Source organism: Nilaparvata lugens, chromosome 9 (assembly GCF_014356525.2).
Source record: "Nilaparvata lugens isolate BPH chromosome 9, ASM1435652v1, whole genome shotgun sequence".
Lineage (NCBI taxonomy): Eukaryota > Metazoa > Arthropoda > Insecta > Hemiptera > Delphacidae > Nilaparvata > Nilaparvata lugens.
Window position 1 is genome coordinate 385,411 of NC_052512.1, and position 16,831 is coordinate 402,241.

At 38.7% G+C, this 16,831-nt stretch overlaps 1 protein-coding gene across 1 annotated transcript in view; it reads right to left on the reverse strand.

Moving 5' to 3' along the window:
* Positions 1-445: 445 nt before the first annotated feature.
* Positions 446-16,831, reverse strand: part of LOC120352989 — a 96,510-nt gene continuing 80,124 nt past the window's right edge. The window contains exon 2 of the mRNA XM_039435365.1: positions 446-741. Within this exon, the coding sequence (XP_039291299.1) occupies positions 472-741 (270 nt within the window). The 3' untranslated portion in view covers positions 446-471. The remainder of the gene's footprint in view (positions 742-16,831) is intronic.

The window sequence follows — 16,831 nt, forward strand, 5'->3', positions numbered from 1 at the left end:
CTTGTTGACCAAGCGAATTGAGGTCTAAGATTCAAGTCGACGGTTTGGCATTTCTCTTGATGTTTAAATGTTTTAATGTTCATATGTTGCGCATTTACGGCGAAAAGCGGTAATCGATTTTCATGAAATTTGACAGGTATGTTCATTTTTTAATTTCGCGTCGACGTATATACAAGGTTTTTGAAAATTTTGCATTTCAAGGATAATATGAAAGGAAAAGGGAGCCTTCTTCATACGCCAATATTAGAGTAAAAATCAGACTATAGAATATTATTCATCATAAATCAGCTGACAAGTGATTACACAGATGTGTGGAGAAGCCAGTCTATTGCTGTATTTCCATAAGGTCTATAGTTCCAATCTTGTGGATGAAAATATTGCGTGAGGTCTACTGTTCACAGAACTACTAGTAGTAGCAAAAGTCTTTGGGGTCATTTTCAGCATTTAATTTGGATTTTCGTTTGATGAGAATTACAAATATTCTGTTTGAACTGAATCTGTGCAAATGGTACTTTCACTGTGAACTGCTATTTTTACCTTGCCTGATGCCTTCAAGTAGGCTGCATTTATGGCAGCTCTTTGATCCGCCGTTCTACTGGCAATCAGTTTTATGAAGTCATCATTCAACACTTTTGCATTGATTGAATCGGTAACCACCTTCAAGTCATCATCAACATTGTTAGGCTTCTCTATGATAGTTGGTCCCTTAGGTCCTATTGGATCTCCAAGTGCAGTTACTTCCTGAAAATAAAAGTTTACTGTCATTTATAGGATAGGCTGATAATAAAAGAAATATTAGTGTGATAAATTTTCACTTGAGCATATTTTCACTCAATTTATATCGTTTAAAGTGCTAATCGTGTGGAATATTTCTAATTAATTTATCAATTTGAGCCATCTAAATTCAGAATTTAAATTTTTCATGTTTATTTTGGACTAATATTGTATAGACATTGTACATTTGAAAAATCAACCTCATATCTTGGACCGTGTCATTGCCAAAATTTGGAAGTAAAATAGCACAAGGACTACCTTATTATTTAATTCAATCACATTCAATGTAATCACATCAGTGTAATTTGTACTGTGGATGAATAAAATGAAACGGAATTTCTGTTCCATAAAATTTTGAAAATGACTTGGTTGAATGTCATTGATAAGAACTCATGTGAACCATCAACATTCAATAATGCTGGTCTGGGTCTACAGCCTTTACTAGAAGAATCTATCATAACAAGGTACCTAGAATAGAAGGTACTGGCCACGCGCACGTCGATCTTTTAATGATCAGAGTCAGATGATTGGTGTGACGTCATTGGTGCTCTGAAAGTCTATTCTTCCAATCTTTTCGATGTTAAATTGAGCTACTTTGTAAGTATTTTCCTCAAAAAGTAAATGACTTGTAAGTCCCATCAACATCTCATACGATTCATACAATATTTATCTTCAATTTTTCAAGAAATTCAATACTTTTGGACGGCTGGATCTTTCAGAATGATCAATTTTGTAAGAGCCTGCACATCGAACTGTTGCTCTCTCATTAAAAATTAACATGCTTCTCCTGGCTCTTTTGTAATTCAATTACTCAATGCTAACAAATTTGATGAATCGATCATTGATTTAGGAATTGAAACGAGGAAACATGATTGTACTATTATATTATTTCTCTCACAATCCTTTATCTTGTCTTATCTCGTGTACTGTGAATATGACATAGAGTCAATAGAACATCTACTTTTACTTTACTTTACTCTACTTGTTCGTCACAATTACTGAACTGCATTAAGGGAGCTACGATCCAGCAGTATATGCCACGTCAAAGTTTAATCTGATATCTACCATCACTCCTATTTCAACACAACAGATCCCACATAACATACATCAATCAATTATTATTCAACAAGGAAGTCAGCTAACCTGTACGGACACAATACAATAAGGAATTCCCTGAGTGTTTTTTGAACTCCTTCAAGCCATCAATTTCTCTTATGTGAGATGGGATTGAATTAAATATTTTCATTCCCATATAAAACGGGCCACTCTCCAGCAGGCTCAGTCTGTGATGTGGGTGAACAAAACCTCTAAATCGTGTATTATGGGGATGACTCATCTGGTTCTCCTCATACATTCGTCTATTTTTTTAAAAACTAAGATTGCTAAATCTAATATATAAATAGCAGGAGCCGTCAGCAATCTCTTTTCTTTGAAATAAGGTCTGCAAGAGCGCATTGTATTAATCTTATAAATCATCCTTATGGCTTCTTCTGCAGTATGAATATTCCATTATTATCTATACTTTTTCCCCAAAAAATAACTCCATATCTCATAACTGACAGAAAATAAGCGTGATATACAAAAAGAACAGTTTTTTCACTCCCTACTCTAGCCATTACTCTTGATGCAAACAAGGCTCTATTCAATTTACCAGTGACATGAGAAATATGCAGCTTCCACCATCAGACCCAAGAATGTCGTGGAATCAGAAGTTCAACTCTACTTTGAGTATTCAAGTTTATTCCAAAACTTTTATAATCTCTACTAAGGGAATTACTTTAGTTTTTTGTAGTTCAAACTAAGACTATTCTGAACAAACCACGAATCTTATTCAGCAAGACACTTCTCAGCCTCTCTTATCAAACATTCACTGTTCTTCTGGTGATTAAAGCTGTAGTGTCGTCCACAAAAAGAGAGAGTTTGAAATTGACATGACTCTCGATGTCATTAACATAGACAAGGTATAAGAGGGACCAATATTGGACCCTGCGGTACTCCCTGAGACATAGGTAAACAAGAAGAGCTGCATGTTTCATTACCAACAGATATTGACACTCTATGGAACCTCCCCGATAAATATGACTGGAACCATGAGTATTCCTTCCCATTTAAACCATAGTATTTCAATTTGTGCAATAGAAGATCATGTTGAATATTATCAAAAGCTCCCGACAAGTCACAGAAAATACCCAGAGCCTGTTCAGAGTCATCCCTAGCCTTAAGTGTACCCTGGTTAATTCCGAAAACAGCATCTTCAATGGATCTGCCCTTTCTAAATCCAAACTGTGAATTGCAAAAAAGAGAGGACTTTTCAAAAAAAATATTGAGCTGAGTATGAGAAGCCTTGTACAAAGGTTTCAAAACAGTGTATTTCAACAAGTCAGGAAAATGTCCAGTATCAAAAGAGAGATTAATCGAGTATGTAGAGGCTTAAGTATGAGATTACATGACTTTCAAATGATAAATATAGGAATGCCATCCCACCCCGCCGAACTCTTATTTTCTAAGCCTGTCATTATCCTGAGAATCTTTCTTCTTCTTCTTAGGTGGCCTATCCGGTTTGGATGTTGGCGACCATCAATGCAATTCTGACCCTGTTGGTTGCAATGCGAAAAAGCTCATTGGATGATTTGTCATATCACTGCCTCAGGTTTGCCAGCCATGATGTTCTTCTTCTTCCTCGGCCTCGCTTGCTGTTAATTTTGCCTTAGAGTATTTGCTGCAGCAGTGCATATCTCTTCTCATTCCGCATGATGTGACCCAAGTACGGTAATTTGCGACTTTTTACAGTGTTAATGATTTCCATCTTCTTATTCATGCGTCGCAGGACCTCTACATCAGTGACCTTATCTTTCCAAGAGATCTGCAACATCCTCCTGTACAGCCACATTTCAAAGGCCTCCAGCCTTTTAGAAAGTTCTTGTGTGACTGTCCATGTTTCAACTCCATAAAGCAACACAGTGAAGACGTAACATCTCAAGAAGCGGACCTGTGTGGTAAGAGTTATGTTGTGATTTTAAATGAGGCACTCATTTCAACAAATATTGCTCTTGCTTTTTCTATTTGGCACTTGATCTCTTGTGCATTATCCCAATTTTCATTTATTATAGTTCCCAAGTATGTGTAGTGCTTTGCTCTTTCTATTCTTATGTTATTGACAGTGATATGGACATTATTGAATTCTTCCTTACTAACTATTGAAAGTATTGTCTTGTTGACATTCATTTCCAGTCCATATCTAGCACTTACTTGTACGACTTTGTTCAAAAGTGCCTGCAGTCCTTCCGGTGTATATGCAAAGATTATGGTATCATCTGCTTAAATCTGATATTATTGATACACAGGCCGTTAAGGGATATGCCTTCTTCTATTTCTTCGAGTGCTCCCCTGAAGATGAATTCAGAGTATAAATTAAAAAGGATGCGTGGAAGAATACATCCTTGTTGAATATTTATCTCCTCAGTATGCTCTCCCTGTATTTTGAGTACTGCGGACTGGTTCCAGTACAGGTTTATTATTATGTTAATTGTTCCTGAATCCATCCCAATGTTTCTGAGTATGTCCATCATCTTCTCGTGTATTACCCGATCAAATGCCTTTTTATAATCTATAAGGCATGCAAAATGCTGCAATTAACATCTCTGCTTTGTTGAAATAGTACTTGCACACTAAAAAAGGCTTCCCATGTACCTACAGCATTTAAGAAACCAAACTGATTCGGTGCTATCTGTTCTTCTGTTCACACAGTTTGTATATTCGTTTATGAATTATTCTCAGAAACAGCTCCAGCACATGGCTCATTAAGCTGTTGGTGTGATAGTCGTCACAGGGCTTGGCACTTGGTTCTTTGGTAAAGTGATGAACTCCCATTTCAGCCATGACTCTGGGATCCTGCCCGATGTGTAAATCTGATTGAAAATGCTTGTCAACCGTTTTATGTTCTCGGTTCCAAGGAGTTTAAGCAACTCTGCGTGTATTCCATCGGGCCCAGCTGCTTTCCGTTCTTCATTTGGTTGATTGCTGCATGACCTCTTCCTCCAAAAGTACGGTCCACACTCTCCCGTCTCATGTGGGATGTATTCAGCTTTGTTGTCTTGGAACAGTTTCTCGATGTACTTTGTCCACTGTTCTTTCTTCTCTCCCAAAGATAGAATTACATCTCCCTCATCTGATAACAGCACTCTTCCCGTCTTCCTTCGGCCAGTCCCGGTAAGCTCTCTCACTTTCTTGTAGATGTTGAAGACGTCATGCTTGCTCTGTGAATATTCTTTCTCTTCACACTCTTCAATCAATTCTTTCTCTTTGGCTTCTCTTATTTTGTTTACAATGATACTCTGGATCCTACAGTACTCACCTTTGTTACCCCTTGACAATCTTCTATCCCCCATAAGTTCAAGGATCTCCTTTGTCATCCATGGTTTATTCCTCCTCTTTCCTGGAATCAGCATATCCGTTTTTATATTTTGTACTATTTTCTGTAGACCTTCCAGTTCCATTTCCACATCACCTCTGTCTGTCCCTTCATACTGATCATTAAGAGTCCATATCACATCTGCCTTTGTTTCCTTATCTCTCAGTTCTCTCAAATCAAAAGGTGGGGGTGATTCTTTTTGATCTTCTTCATTCTTATTCTGGAATCTCCCATCAGGGGATTATGATCAGATAGAATATCAGCACCTGGGTAGGTCCTCATTGTCATGCAGCTGTTTCAGAACCTCTTGTTGATCATGATAAAGTCAATCTGATCTCTGATCACCTTTTCTGGTTTGTCACTGGGACTTTTCCAGGTATACAACGGCGCTTGGGTTGTTTCAACCATGTGTTTGTTACAACTTAGTCATGTGTTGATGCAAACAGTTCCAGTGAGTCTCCTCTCTTGTTTCTCTCTCCAAGTCCAAATGAGCCAACAGCGTCAGAGGTTGACCCTTCCCCCACTTTGGAGTTGAAGTCTCCATTACAATATTTATGTCATTCTTCCTCAGTTTACTCATGACATTGTTGATGGAGGCGTAGATTTCATCTACCAACTCATCTGGTTTATCCAGAGTTGGGGCGTATACTTGGATGATGTTGATGCTTACCGGGCTTCCTTCCAATTGTACAAGCAGTATCCACTTTGAAATGGGTGTGAAAGTCTTGATGCATGCTGCTAGTTCTCTTGTCACAATCACTCCCACTCCATCCTCATGTCTTCCATCATTTCTTCCTGAGTAGAATGCTTTGTATCCCTCCAAATTTACCTCGCCTGAGTCAAGCCATCGCATTTCGCTCACTCCGAGGATATCTATGTGAAGTCGCTTCATTTCTTTGATGACGTTGTGTGTTTTTCCTGGTGTGTTCAGAGTTCGTACGTTCCAGGTTGCTATTCTCTTGCTATTCTCAAGTTTCTTCGTGTTAGTTTCACCGTTGCAACACTGCTTAAAACATTTCCTCCGGAGATCCAAACGAGGAACTATTCCGGATTTTTTGTTGTAAGCCTTGCCATGATGGTTTTACTAGGACTTATCCAATCTGGATCTATAATGAGGTGGTTTGTCCGAAAACTCTTCCTCATCCTCATGCCGTTGGCCGCATTCTGCAGCTCATCTGCCTTAAGGAGCCAGTTTCTCAACTTCAGGGCAAGAGGGTGCTCTTCTCTTACCAGCTCATCCACCCGAAGCTGTTGGCCGATAAGAGGAGATCACTCTAGCCGGCGATCATTCGTCCTCCCTACTCGCCTCTTACAACAGGCATGGAGTTATCATGAATAAATTCTCCACGGGGGTAGGAAAATATATAGAAAAGGAAAAATAAGCCCTCAGTCCCAAAGTTGTTTTTGGGAGACTAGGGCTTTAAAGGCAAGAACTTGGCCAAGGAAGACCAGACAAAAAGATAAAAGACGAGTTAAAAGAAAGAATTACACAAAGCCAAGTCGATAAAGAAACTATCATTCAGAAAAAAGAAAGATCCAGAGCATGTTCAAGAAGAAGAAGGAAGTGGGAATAAGGGCTCTGGAGAAGAGGGCCTCCTTTTAGTCGCCTTTTATGACAAGCAGGAGATACTGTGGGTATTTTCTCCTCGTTAACTTGAGTTCTAGGTCTACCTTGTTTGACCCTTCTCTTCCACCCCACAGGGGTAAGAGAACCTGCCCTTCCGATAATGGTTGAAATCTGAACTGTCTAATACCCCTATTATTCTCTATTCTATGTTGTCTAAAGGCTTGTAGGTACTCTTTAATTTCCTCTGAGTTGCAACTATGTGCTTTGGATTTTCTGTTGAAGTGCTCATTAAAACATTGTGCAACCTGAACAGGCTCGTCAACCAAAACTCCATCTGCAAACAATTTAGGGCATTCGTTTTTGAAAGATGAATTTTCCATAGTATTCCTTATTACCTGCCAAGTACCCTTTGTCACATTATCCGGATGCTTAATCAGGCTATCAAGATACTTTTTCTTGCCAAAGTGATTGTTTTTTCTAGTACCTTACTATACTTTTAAACATATAAATGAAAACTAGGATCCCGCCTTGCATCATTCTTCAAAGACATTAACAACTCTCTTTTTGTATTAAGTGAGATTCTCAAACCTGGAGTCGACCATTTTCTCATTGAACTATTCTTTTTAATCTTCATGGTTTTGATTGGAAATGCCTCCATGAAGCCTCGATTGAATCTAGAGAAAAACTTCTTGAAACACAAATCACAGCTAGAGGATGAAAACAATCTTCATAAGCTCCCACTTCCAATGAATCTAAAAAGCGTTCAATATTTTTGCTTGAGAAAATTCTCTTATTCATATACTTCTCATCCTCACATTGATTTCGACCAATAACCCTGACAAATCACATGATGATCAGACAAACCCAAGTCAATCACCCCACCCACAACGCTCTCAGTTGATATAAAAGGCCGGTCCTGGGACACAAGTGTCCCAGGACCGGCCTTTACCTCAAGGTCATCCAGGTCAACCACCCTACCTCAAGGTCATCCGTGTCAACCACCCCCAACCACAAGGTCATCCAGGTCAACCATCCCCAACCTCAAGGTCATCCAGGTCAACCACATTAACCTCAAGGTCATCCAGGTCAACCACCTTAACCTCAAGGTCATCCAGGTCAACAACCTTAACCTCAAGGTCATCCAGGTCAACCACACCCACCTCAAGGTCATCTAGGTCAACCACACCCAACTCAAGGTCATCTAGTCAACCACACCCACCTCAACGTCATCCAGGTTAACCACCTTAACCTCAAGGTCATCCAGGTCAACCACCCTAACCTCAAGGTCACCGAAAAAAAAAAAAAATTAATAAATAAATAAAAAAAATAAAAAAAAATAATAAAAAAAATAAAAAAAATTAGAAAAAAATAATAATAAAAAAAAATTAAAAAAATTGAAAAAAAATTGAAAAAAAAATAAAAAATAATAAAAAAAAATTAAAAAAAAAATAAAATTAAAAAATTAAAAAAAAAAAATTAAAGAATTAAAAAAAAAAAATTAAAAAAAAAAAAAAAAAATTAAGAAAAAAAAATGAAAAATATACAGCTCCATACAGCTCCAGACCATCATCCCCAGAACATAAACACCATAGAGTAAATGACATAGTCAAAAATGGCCAGTGTAATTATGAATTAGGTTCCAATACATACAAATTATGAGTTAAATTATGAATTGGTTCTTCGAGTTGGTGGTTGTAATCCATCCTAACCTAAAAAACGGATAATCACAAAGTAGATCCTAGACCTCCATTCACATGGTTGTAATCATCCTAACCTAGAAAATGTATAATCACAAAGTAGATCCTAGACCCCCATTCACATTCCCCCATACAGCTCCGGACCATCATCTCTAGAACATAAACACCATAGAGTAAATGACATAGTCAAAAATGACTAGTGTAATTATGAATTAGGTTCCAATACATACAAGTTAAGAGTTTAATTGTGAATGAGGTTCTTCGAGTGGTGGTTGTGATCCATCCTAACCTAAAAAACATATAATTACAAAGTAGATCCTAGACCCCCATTCACATTCCCCCATACAGCTCGGGACCATCATCCCTAGAACATAAACACCATAGAGTAAATGACATAGTCAAAAATGACTAGTGTAATTATGAATTAGGTTCCAATACATACAAGTTATGAGTTAAATTATGAATTAGGTTCTTCGAGTTGATGGTGTAATCGATCCTAACCTAAAAAACGTATAATCACAAAGTAGATCCTAGACCTCCATTCACATGGTTGTAATTCATCCTAACCTAAAAAACGTATAATCACAAAGTAGATCCCAGACCCCCATTCACATTCCCCCATACAGCTCCGGACCATCATCCCTAGAACATAAACACCATAGAGTAAATGACATAGTCAAAAATGACTAGTGTAATTATGAATTAGGTTCCAATACATACAAGTAAAGAGTTTAATTGTGAATTAGGTTCTTCGAGTTGGTGGTTGTAATCCATCCTAACCTAAAAAATGTATAATCACAAAGTAGATCCTAGACCTCCATTCACATGGTTGTAATTCATCCTAACCTAAAAACAGTATAATCACAAAGTAGATCCTAGACCCCCATTCACATTCCCCCATCCACACCCATCCCCATAAGTAGATCCTAGACCTCCATTCACATGCTTGTAATCCATCCTAACCTAAAAACCATATAATCACAAAGTAGACCTAGACCCCCATTCACATCCCCCCATCGCAACTCCACCCCACCCCACCATACAGCTCTGGACCATCATCCTAGAACATAAACACCTATGAACCCCATCCTCCAACCCACGATCCTAGATACTGATTCACTGCCTTCATCCCCCACATCTGTGATAGTGATATATATAGAGTTGAATACTGCATACCATACTAATACAATATTGTTCTGCATTGTTCCTGATGAGCAAAGCTGTACGATGTCAGCAAACAGCAAACTCAGTGGACGAGTTTGTTGTCCTGGAGGAGGCATTCAAATCCAGACTCACGACTCTATACTACAATAATGCATACAAGGATGAGCCTGCCAAAGATTTCCACACCTTTCTGAGCAGTCTGAAGGATAAAATTGTTCACAACATCAGTCAACAACTGCAGACACATGGAGCAATGAAGTTCAATCTAGTATTGGAGGCAACATATTTCCGCAGCACCCTTGATAAGACCTTCTTCGATCAAGAAGAGTTTTAGAATGTCGCCTTCAAAACTCCAAACTACACCATCTTAAGTATCATCAATCTTTCAGACATCATCAACCAAGCGTGCATTACCCTACTGGATGAGGAGTCGAAATTTGAAGAAAATTCCAGTGGATGGAGTCTGCTTATCATCGATGGATTGCTCATCAGAAGTAGACCTCAATCCATAACACCGGCATCCAACCACAACCAGTCATCAACCACCACAAGTCGCCTCACCATCGTCACCAGTCGCCCCACTATCACCGCCAGTCGTCCCATCATCGAAGAACCTCATTCACAATTAAACTCTTAACTTGTATGTATCAGAACCTAATTCATAATTACACTAGTCATTTTTGACTATGTCATTTACTCTATGGTGTTTATGTTCTAGAGATGATGGTCCGGAGCTGTATGGGGGAATGTGAATGGGGGTCTAGGATCTACTTTGTGATTATATGTTTTCTAGGTTAGGATGAATTACAACCATGTGAATGGAGGTCTAGGATCTACTTTGTGATTATCCGTTTTTTAGGTTAGGATGGATTACAACCACCAACTCGAAGAACCAAATTCATAATTTAACTCATAATTTGTATGTATTGGAACCTAATTCATAATTACATGGCCATTTTTGACTATGTCATTTACTCTATGGTGTTTATGTTCTAGGGATGATGGTCTGGAGCTGTATGGGGGAATGTGAATGGGGGTCTAGGATCTACTTCGTAATTATACGTTTTTTAGCTTAGGATGGATTACAACCACCAACTCGAAGGACCTAATTCATAATTAAACTCATAACTTGTATGTATTGGAACCTAATTCATAATTACACTAGTCATTTTCGACTATGTCATGTACTCTATGTATTGGATCCTAATTTATAATTAACTCATCATTTTCGAATGTAAGTCATTTTAGAATTTAGTCTCAAACCATCTACTTCAAAATTCTACTCTTTTGGACTTGATTGTTAAATCATGAATATAATATAAATATATATAGAACTATAAAATGATACTTACTCTTGGTGTTGATGAAGATGAAAGTGATCCAAAACCAATATACTAAAATCACACACACACGTACTGGTGATAACACACATGTACTGACGGCATGACTGTCAAAGACACAATGTCCCACTCCTTGTAGAACAACTCCTTTTATACCCCAGTTCAGGATCCAGAGAGAATTTTTCTTTTCCCTTTTTTCCCTCTTTTCCCCATTTATTCCCGATTTCATGTTTTTTTTTCTAATTTTTTATTTTTTTTTTTAATTTTTTTTTGTTTTTTAAATTTTTTTTTTTTTAATTTTTTTTTTTAATTCCTTTTTTTTTCAATTTTTTTTTCATTTCATTTTTTTTCAATTTTTTTTTCTATTTTTTTTTTTCAATTTTTTAATTTTTTTTTTTCAATTTTTTTTTTTAATTTTTTTTCCATCATTTTTTTTTTTCGGTGACCTTGAGGTTAGAGTGGTCGACCTGGATGACCTAGAGGTTAAGGTGGTTAACCTGGATGACGTTGAGGTGGGTTTGGTTGAACTAGATGACCTTGAGGTGGGTGTGGTTGACCTAGATGACCTTGAGGTGGGTGCGGTTGACCTGGATGACCTTGAGGTTAAGGTTGTTGACCTGGATGACCTTGACGTTAAGGTGGTTGACCTGGATGACCTTGAGGTTAAGGTGGTTGACCTGGATGACCTTGAGGTTGGGGGTGGTTGACCTGGATGACCTTGAGGTTAGGGTGGTTGACCTGGATGACCTTGAGGTAAAGGCCATGACATCCAAACTCAATCTGCAAAGAAGTGTATCCAGTCGCGATAAGAAGTCATCCAAAGAACTATCCGGTGTTCTATAGAGAAATACTACAACAGAACATTCTCTTATACCACCACACAATCCCTCGGACTCAACTGCAGTAACTTCGAACATCTTCTCTGAAGAAAATCATTAATATCCTCTCTGACCGTGACAGAAATATCATCCCCAACTAAGATTGCAACTCTCCCTTGCCATACTTTCTCTACAAAATGCTGATGTCACTGAATACCCTCAAGAGAGCTCAAAACCCCACAATTATGTGCAGACCTGTCATTCACGTGACTAAAAGATTTAACACTCACAGAAGGAAGACTATTTTTTGCCAAGTTAACTCAGCAATATACTCAGAAAATCCTTATCTAGCCTCAGCTTTCCCTTTCTGTTGAGATGCAGACCATGGTTAGTATGCAGAGATCTATTGTAGCTCCATAAATTAATAATCCTAATTGACAAATGCAGGTAATGATAAGGAATACATCTTATAGCCTATTCACACAACTAATAACACGATTTTCATCAGAGCTCCCTGGAAGATCGTATCTGTAAGGGACTGTGCAAAGAATGAGGTTGGTATGACTGTAGCTATTTATCACTTTGGACAATAACTGATAAGTTGTCAATATTATCCTGGAGTAAGAACCCTGAGCAAAACTATTTGTGCCCCCAATCAAAGCAACAAAGTCACCTCTTTTTGTCTCACCAATCTCCCTCTTATCTAGCATTTTTTCAATCGGGATTTCAAGAGGCGCCCTGATGCAACATAAGAATAACAACTGGTATTGGAAGGTAACCGATTAGTCAACAGCTCATTTATACCCCTACCATGACTATCAGACCATTTTTTAATCGAAGGATTTTCCTGGAATAGAGAGCAATTTGTACTTGCACTAACAGAATTATGCTGACCATTCCCCAGATTATCGCTTAACCCTGCAAACGAGTAAGCGCCTCCCTTGTCCTCTCCAACTCCTCTCCTACGGCAATCAATTGATCCATCAAACTACATTTTCCTCAATAAGCAGCTGCAAGCTATCAATATCCAATCCAAAAGGCAAAACAAAACTATTCGCTAGTCTCATTTGCTCCACCAACAGAAGAGGAGTATCAACTGTTTTATCACTCACGACTACATCCGTCTGTGTACTCGAATCACTGCACTGCTTTGTCAGACAATCAGTTAACTCCATGATCGAACATCATCAGATATAGACCTATTAATCGCCACCTCCCACTGTTCTTTAAGCCGTAGGCTATCTGACTTCAAATTATTATTCTCATTAATCAGGTTTTGAATAAGTGCAGAGCAGCTACAAGTTCCGTCACCTGTCGTGCCAGCACACCACAATTCAATTTGGCTGTCGGCACCATCAACTCTAGCCAAAGAGACCGAGTCACGGATGACACCTGTATTATTATTATTGGTTGTAATACTGGCGTTGAAAAAAATACTGAGACACATCACTACTCTCCTCTAGTTCTCGAAGTGGGCAGGATGACTATGACCCTATAGCCTGATGAAACCAATATCGTTTTAGAATCATTATCCGTAATTAATTTAGCCTTACACTCTCCATTGAGAAACCTCCATGTTATATCTCCGTTAACGCTAGATGAACCTTTCCTATAGTCATATCTATTGAAACTGATTTTGATTACCTTTATAGTCATACCCAGTATAAATTCCTCCATATTTGGAAGAAGTGGACAGTAGAATAATAAATAATTTTCCTAGCACAATACTAACAAGGAAGCAACCAGCAGCAAAACGAAGGGACAACCAGCAGCTAATATTTTCCACTACTGATAAATGACAAGGACAATGATTGATGTAAACCAGTGAGAAAGGAAAAAACGAAGAGACAACCAGTAGCAACTATTTCTATAAGTGATCAATGACAAGAACAATTCATCATGAGAACCAGTGAAAGGGAATAATTTTCTTCGTTAGGTAATCACTTAATATGACAAACACGTATAATGGAAGCAATTGAAAGTAGTGTTATTGAAATAGTGAAATTGAACATAATATTTCATATACTGGCTGCCTAGCATAGGTACGGAAAGCTTTTTTCAACCAATGGACGACGTGGGATCTTTCTCAGGGTTGCGGAACTGCCTAGCTTGCATCCCAGCCTGGGAGATAGTTTCCATCCACTCGTCCCATCAACAGTTTCCGGCTCTTCTTCCCCCTGCCATAGTCTAGTTTTCCACGTGTAGGCCTAGGAAGAGTCAGACCTGACCAAAAATTGCATTCTTTCCGGGCACTCTGGTTTCAACCATTGAAGCGAACACAGCGCGCTCAGACATCAATTCTTTTCGGGAATGTGGATCACCAAAATAATCGTTCAATGGATTTCTACAGCGTCCCATTAGGGGTGAGTCCCGAATATCAATCCTACTCAAATGACAAGGTGTGTTTGCCATTCTTGAATGATCGCGTCCATGTAGCGCTGTTCCGTGCGGTGCTGCCTCCTGGGGTGGATTGTCGAAAACTGTCGTCAGCGCAGGCTTTCCTTCTCAGTCGGAAAGAAAGCAGACGGATCAAGAGGGTGCAAAACCAGACCGTTCCGGCTTACTTTATTTGTTATTTTGTTATTTGTCTAGCCGGACATTATATGTCAATAGTTGATTGAAGTGTTTAATGAATATCGTGAATATTTGGGAGAAGCAAGGAGCAGTGAATTAATATTGCCAAGCAGCTTGTAATCATCACCAGGCCACAGTATCAGAGTATCAGAAAGGTATTTCCTTTCCCATAGGTATTTATCCTTCTCATTTCTATATGCCATCCTGTATTTCGATTCCAATACCTTATAATTGATAATGGTTGAGTAGGAGACGTTGAAGTGAGCGGTTGTGTTTCGGAACCTCTCTAATCGTGTTTGATAATGCCATTAGATTGTGTGATTTACCGGTTACGAGTCGAAATGTTTGTTGTTGTGTTCGGTGCTATTCTTTTTAGGTTGAACAATGCCTGTAAATCAGCAGTAAATTGTAAAAGTTGTAATATTCTTACAGCGTGTGTATTTTGATTCTGTTGGCCATCGCTGGCATTGAGTCTACCCGGGTCCACAGAGGACTGTCGATGATTTGTTTCAAAAATTAGAAAATATAGAAAAATAATTGTTGACATTCCCGAAATAAGAAGTGCTGTGGTGAACATAAATAAGGATACTGTGGTATTGAATAATGAGGTTGCTATGCTTAAGAAACATTGTGATCGTCTTCCTAAGGGAAAACAGCCAATTAAAGGTAGACGTGGATCGCTTAGAGGGATTTTCAAGACATAACAACTCAGTGTTCTACAAAATTCAAGGGAGAACGGGGAGAACAGTAACATGTGCGAGGTCATGATCATAGATATTATTCGGACAAAATTGAATGTGAATATGGAGCCATAAGACATTGAGCGAGTGCATAGAATGGTCGCCGAGCTGAAACGGTAGGCCAATTATTGTAAGCTTTGAATTTTAAGAAAAAGCTAGAAATCTTAAGTCAGAGGCGGGAGATTCGAAGACTGTTATATGTAGTAGAAGAGGATTCCACGGCTCACATCAGAGGTACACGTAGGGAACTGAAAAAATTCTTGTTGATTGCTAGGAGAGATGGAAATCACGCTGTTTTACAATACAACAAACTATAGTCAACGGTCGCCCTTATTCGCTGGAAGAGCTGAAAAATAATTTGAAAGTAGGAGCGGTCAGGATCTGAAAGGTGATGATGAGAATCAAATGGGGTGAATTCATGTATGAACTCTGCTTTAGTTGAAGATGGGTCTTCGCATCGGGACCAATTATAAATGACGAGACAATTCAGGTCGTCCACGAAAGTCTTTCACAAAATATCTTCAATTCAAAAGAATCTATTAGTCAATTAAAGACTGCGGCATCAAGATTGAAGATGGGAGCAAAAGCGCTCATCCACGTGGAGGGGGGACAACCAGTCAGAACTAAACACAATGCGCGCCGAGGATCAACTCAGCTTGTACTTCCGGGTGCTCCGGTCTAATACGGCGGCAGCGGGTGGGTCACAAATAAATGCGACAAAGTCTCGAAGACCTGCAACAAAACCTTCTGGAATGAATGCATGGCTAGCAGGAGGAAAAACCGTCACACACTCCCGCCATACCGCTACTTCTGTTACCAAAATTTGAGTTATTAAATGGAATTTATTCTATCTTAAGTTAGTAGTTTTCAGTTCCCATGAAGATAGTGAATTTTTTTGTTCATTGGCAACTTAGCCGCATTTCTAAATCATTATAATTTGACCAGAATCTTATTAAAGTCCTGGATCCCACATCCCACTTGGAATTATCTATTCTCACGACAGATCTAGACACCAGAAGTATGTGAATCAAGCCTATAATTCCTAAACTTGCAAAAGGAAATAACTGTTCTCTCTGGTTTCCTTCTTGCTTGAACGTATCACCTTCCTTATTTACTGAGGAAGAAAGAGAGTGGACGAAGAGAAATTCACTGGCGATCGGGTAATATTTCAAAGTAATTATGGTTAAAACTGATCAGTCTGGACGCCTCTGAAAACTAGGAGAGCGATCATTCTAATCCCAGCTGTCATAGTGTTAACTGTTTCTTGAGATTTCTTTCAATTTCCAGTAATGTTTTCGTTGGGGGTACATTTCTCATTCTCTCCAGGAGATTGATTGTCCAAGTAAAATCGGACATCTTTTGAAGTTACTTAAATGTAGGCTAGAGTAATATTAAGAAGTAAAGTCCCCTTTGAGAATACAGTGGGTCTAAAAATGGGATAGCTGAATTGATAAATGACGATTGATTCCCTCTATACTTCGGATCTTCAATACCCCCTTTGGGTTTCTGTATCAGGTGAGAATTTCCATTGTAAAGGGCCGGCGACTTCTTCCAACATGGATGGAATCCTCGTCATTGAACGCTGATGAGGAGGAACAAGACTAACTCCCTTTTGGATCTGTCGCCGCAACGCCTGAACATTCCTGGAGGACAACCAATCATCTTAACCTTCATCCATCTCTGCAAGGGACTCCTGACATTGCGACAAACTACAAGATGAGTACTTGATCTTTCCCCATCAGAATT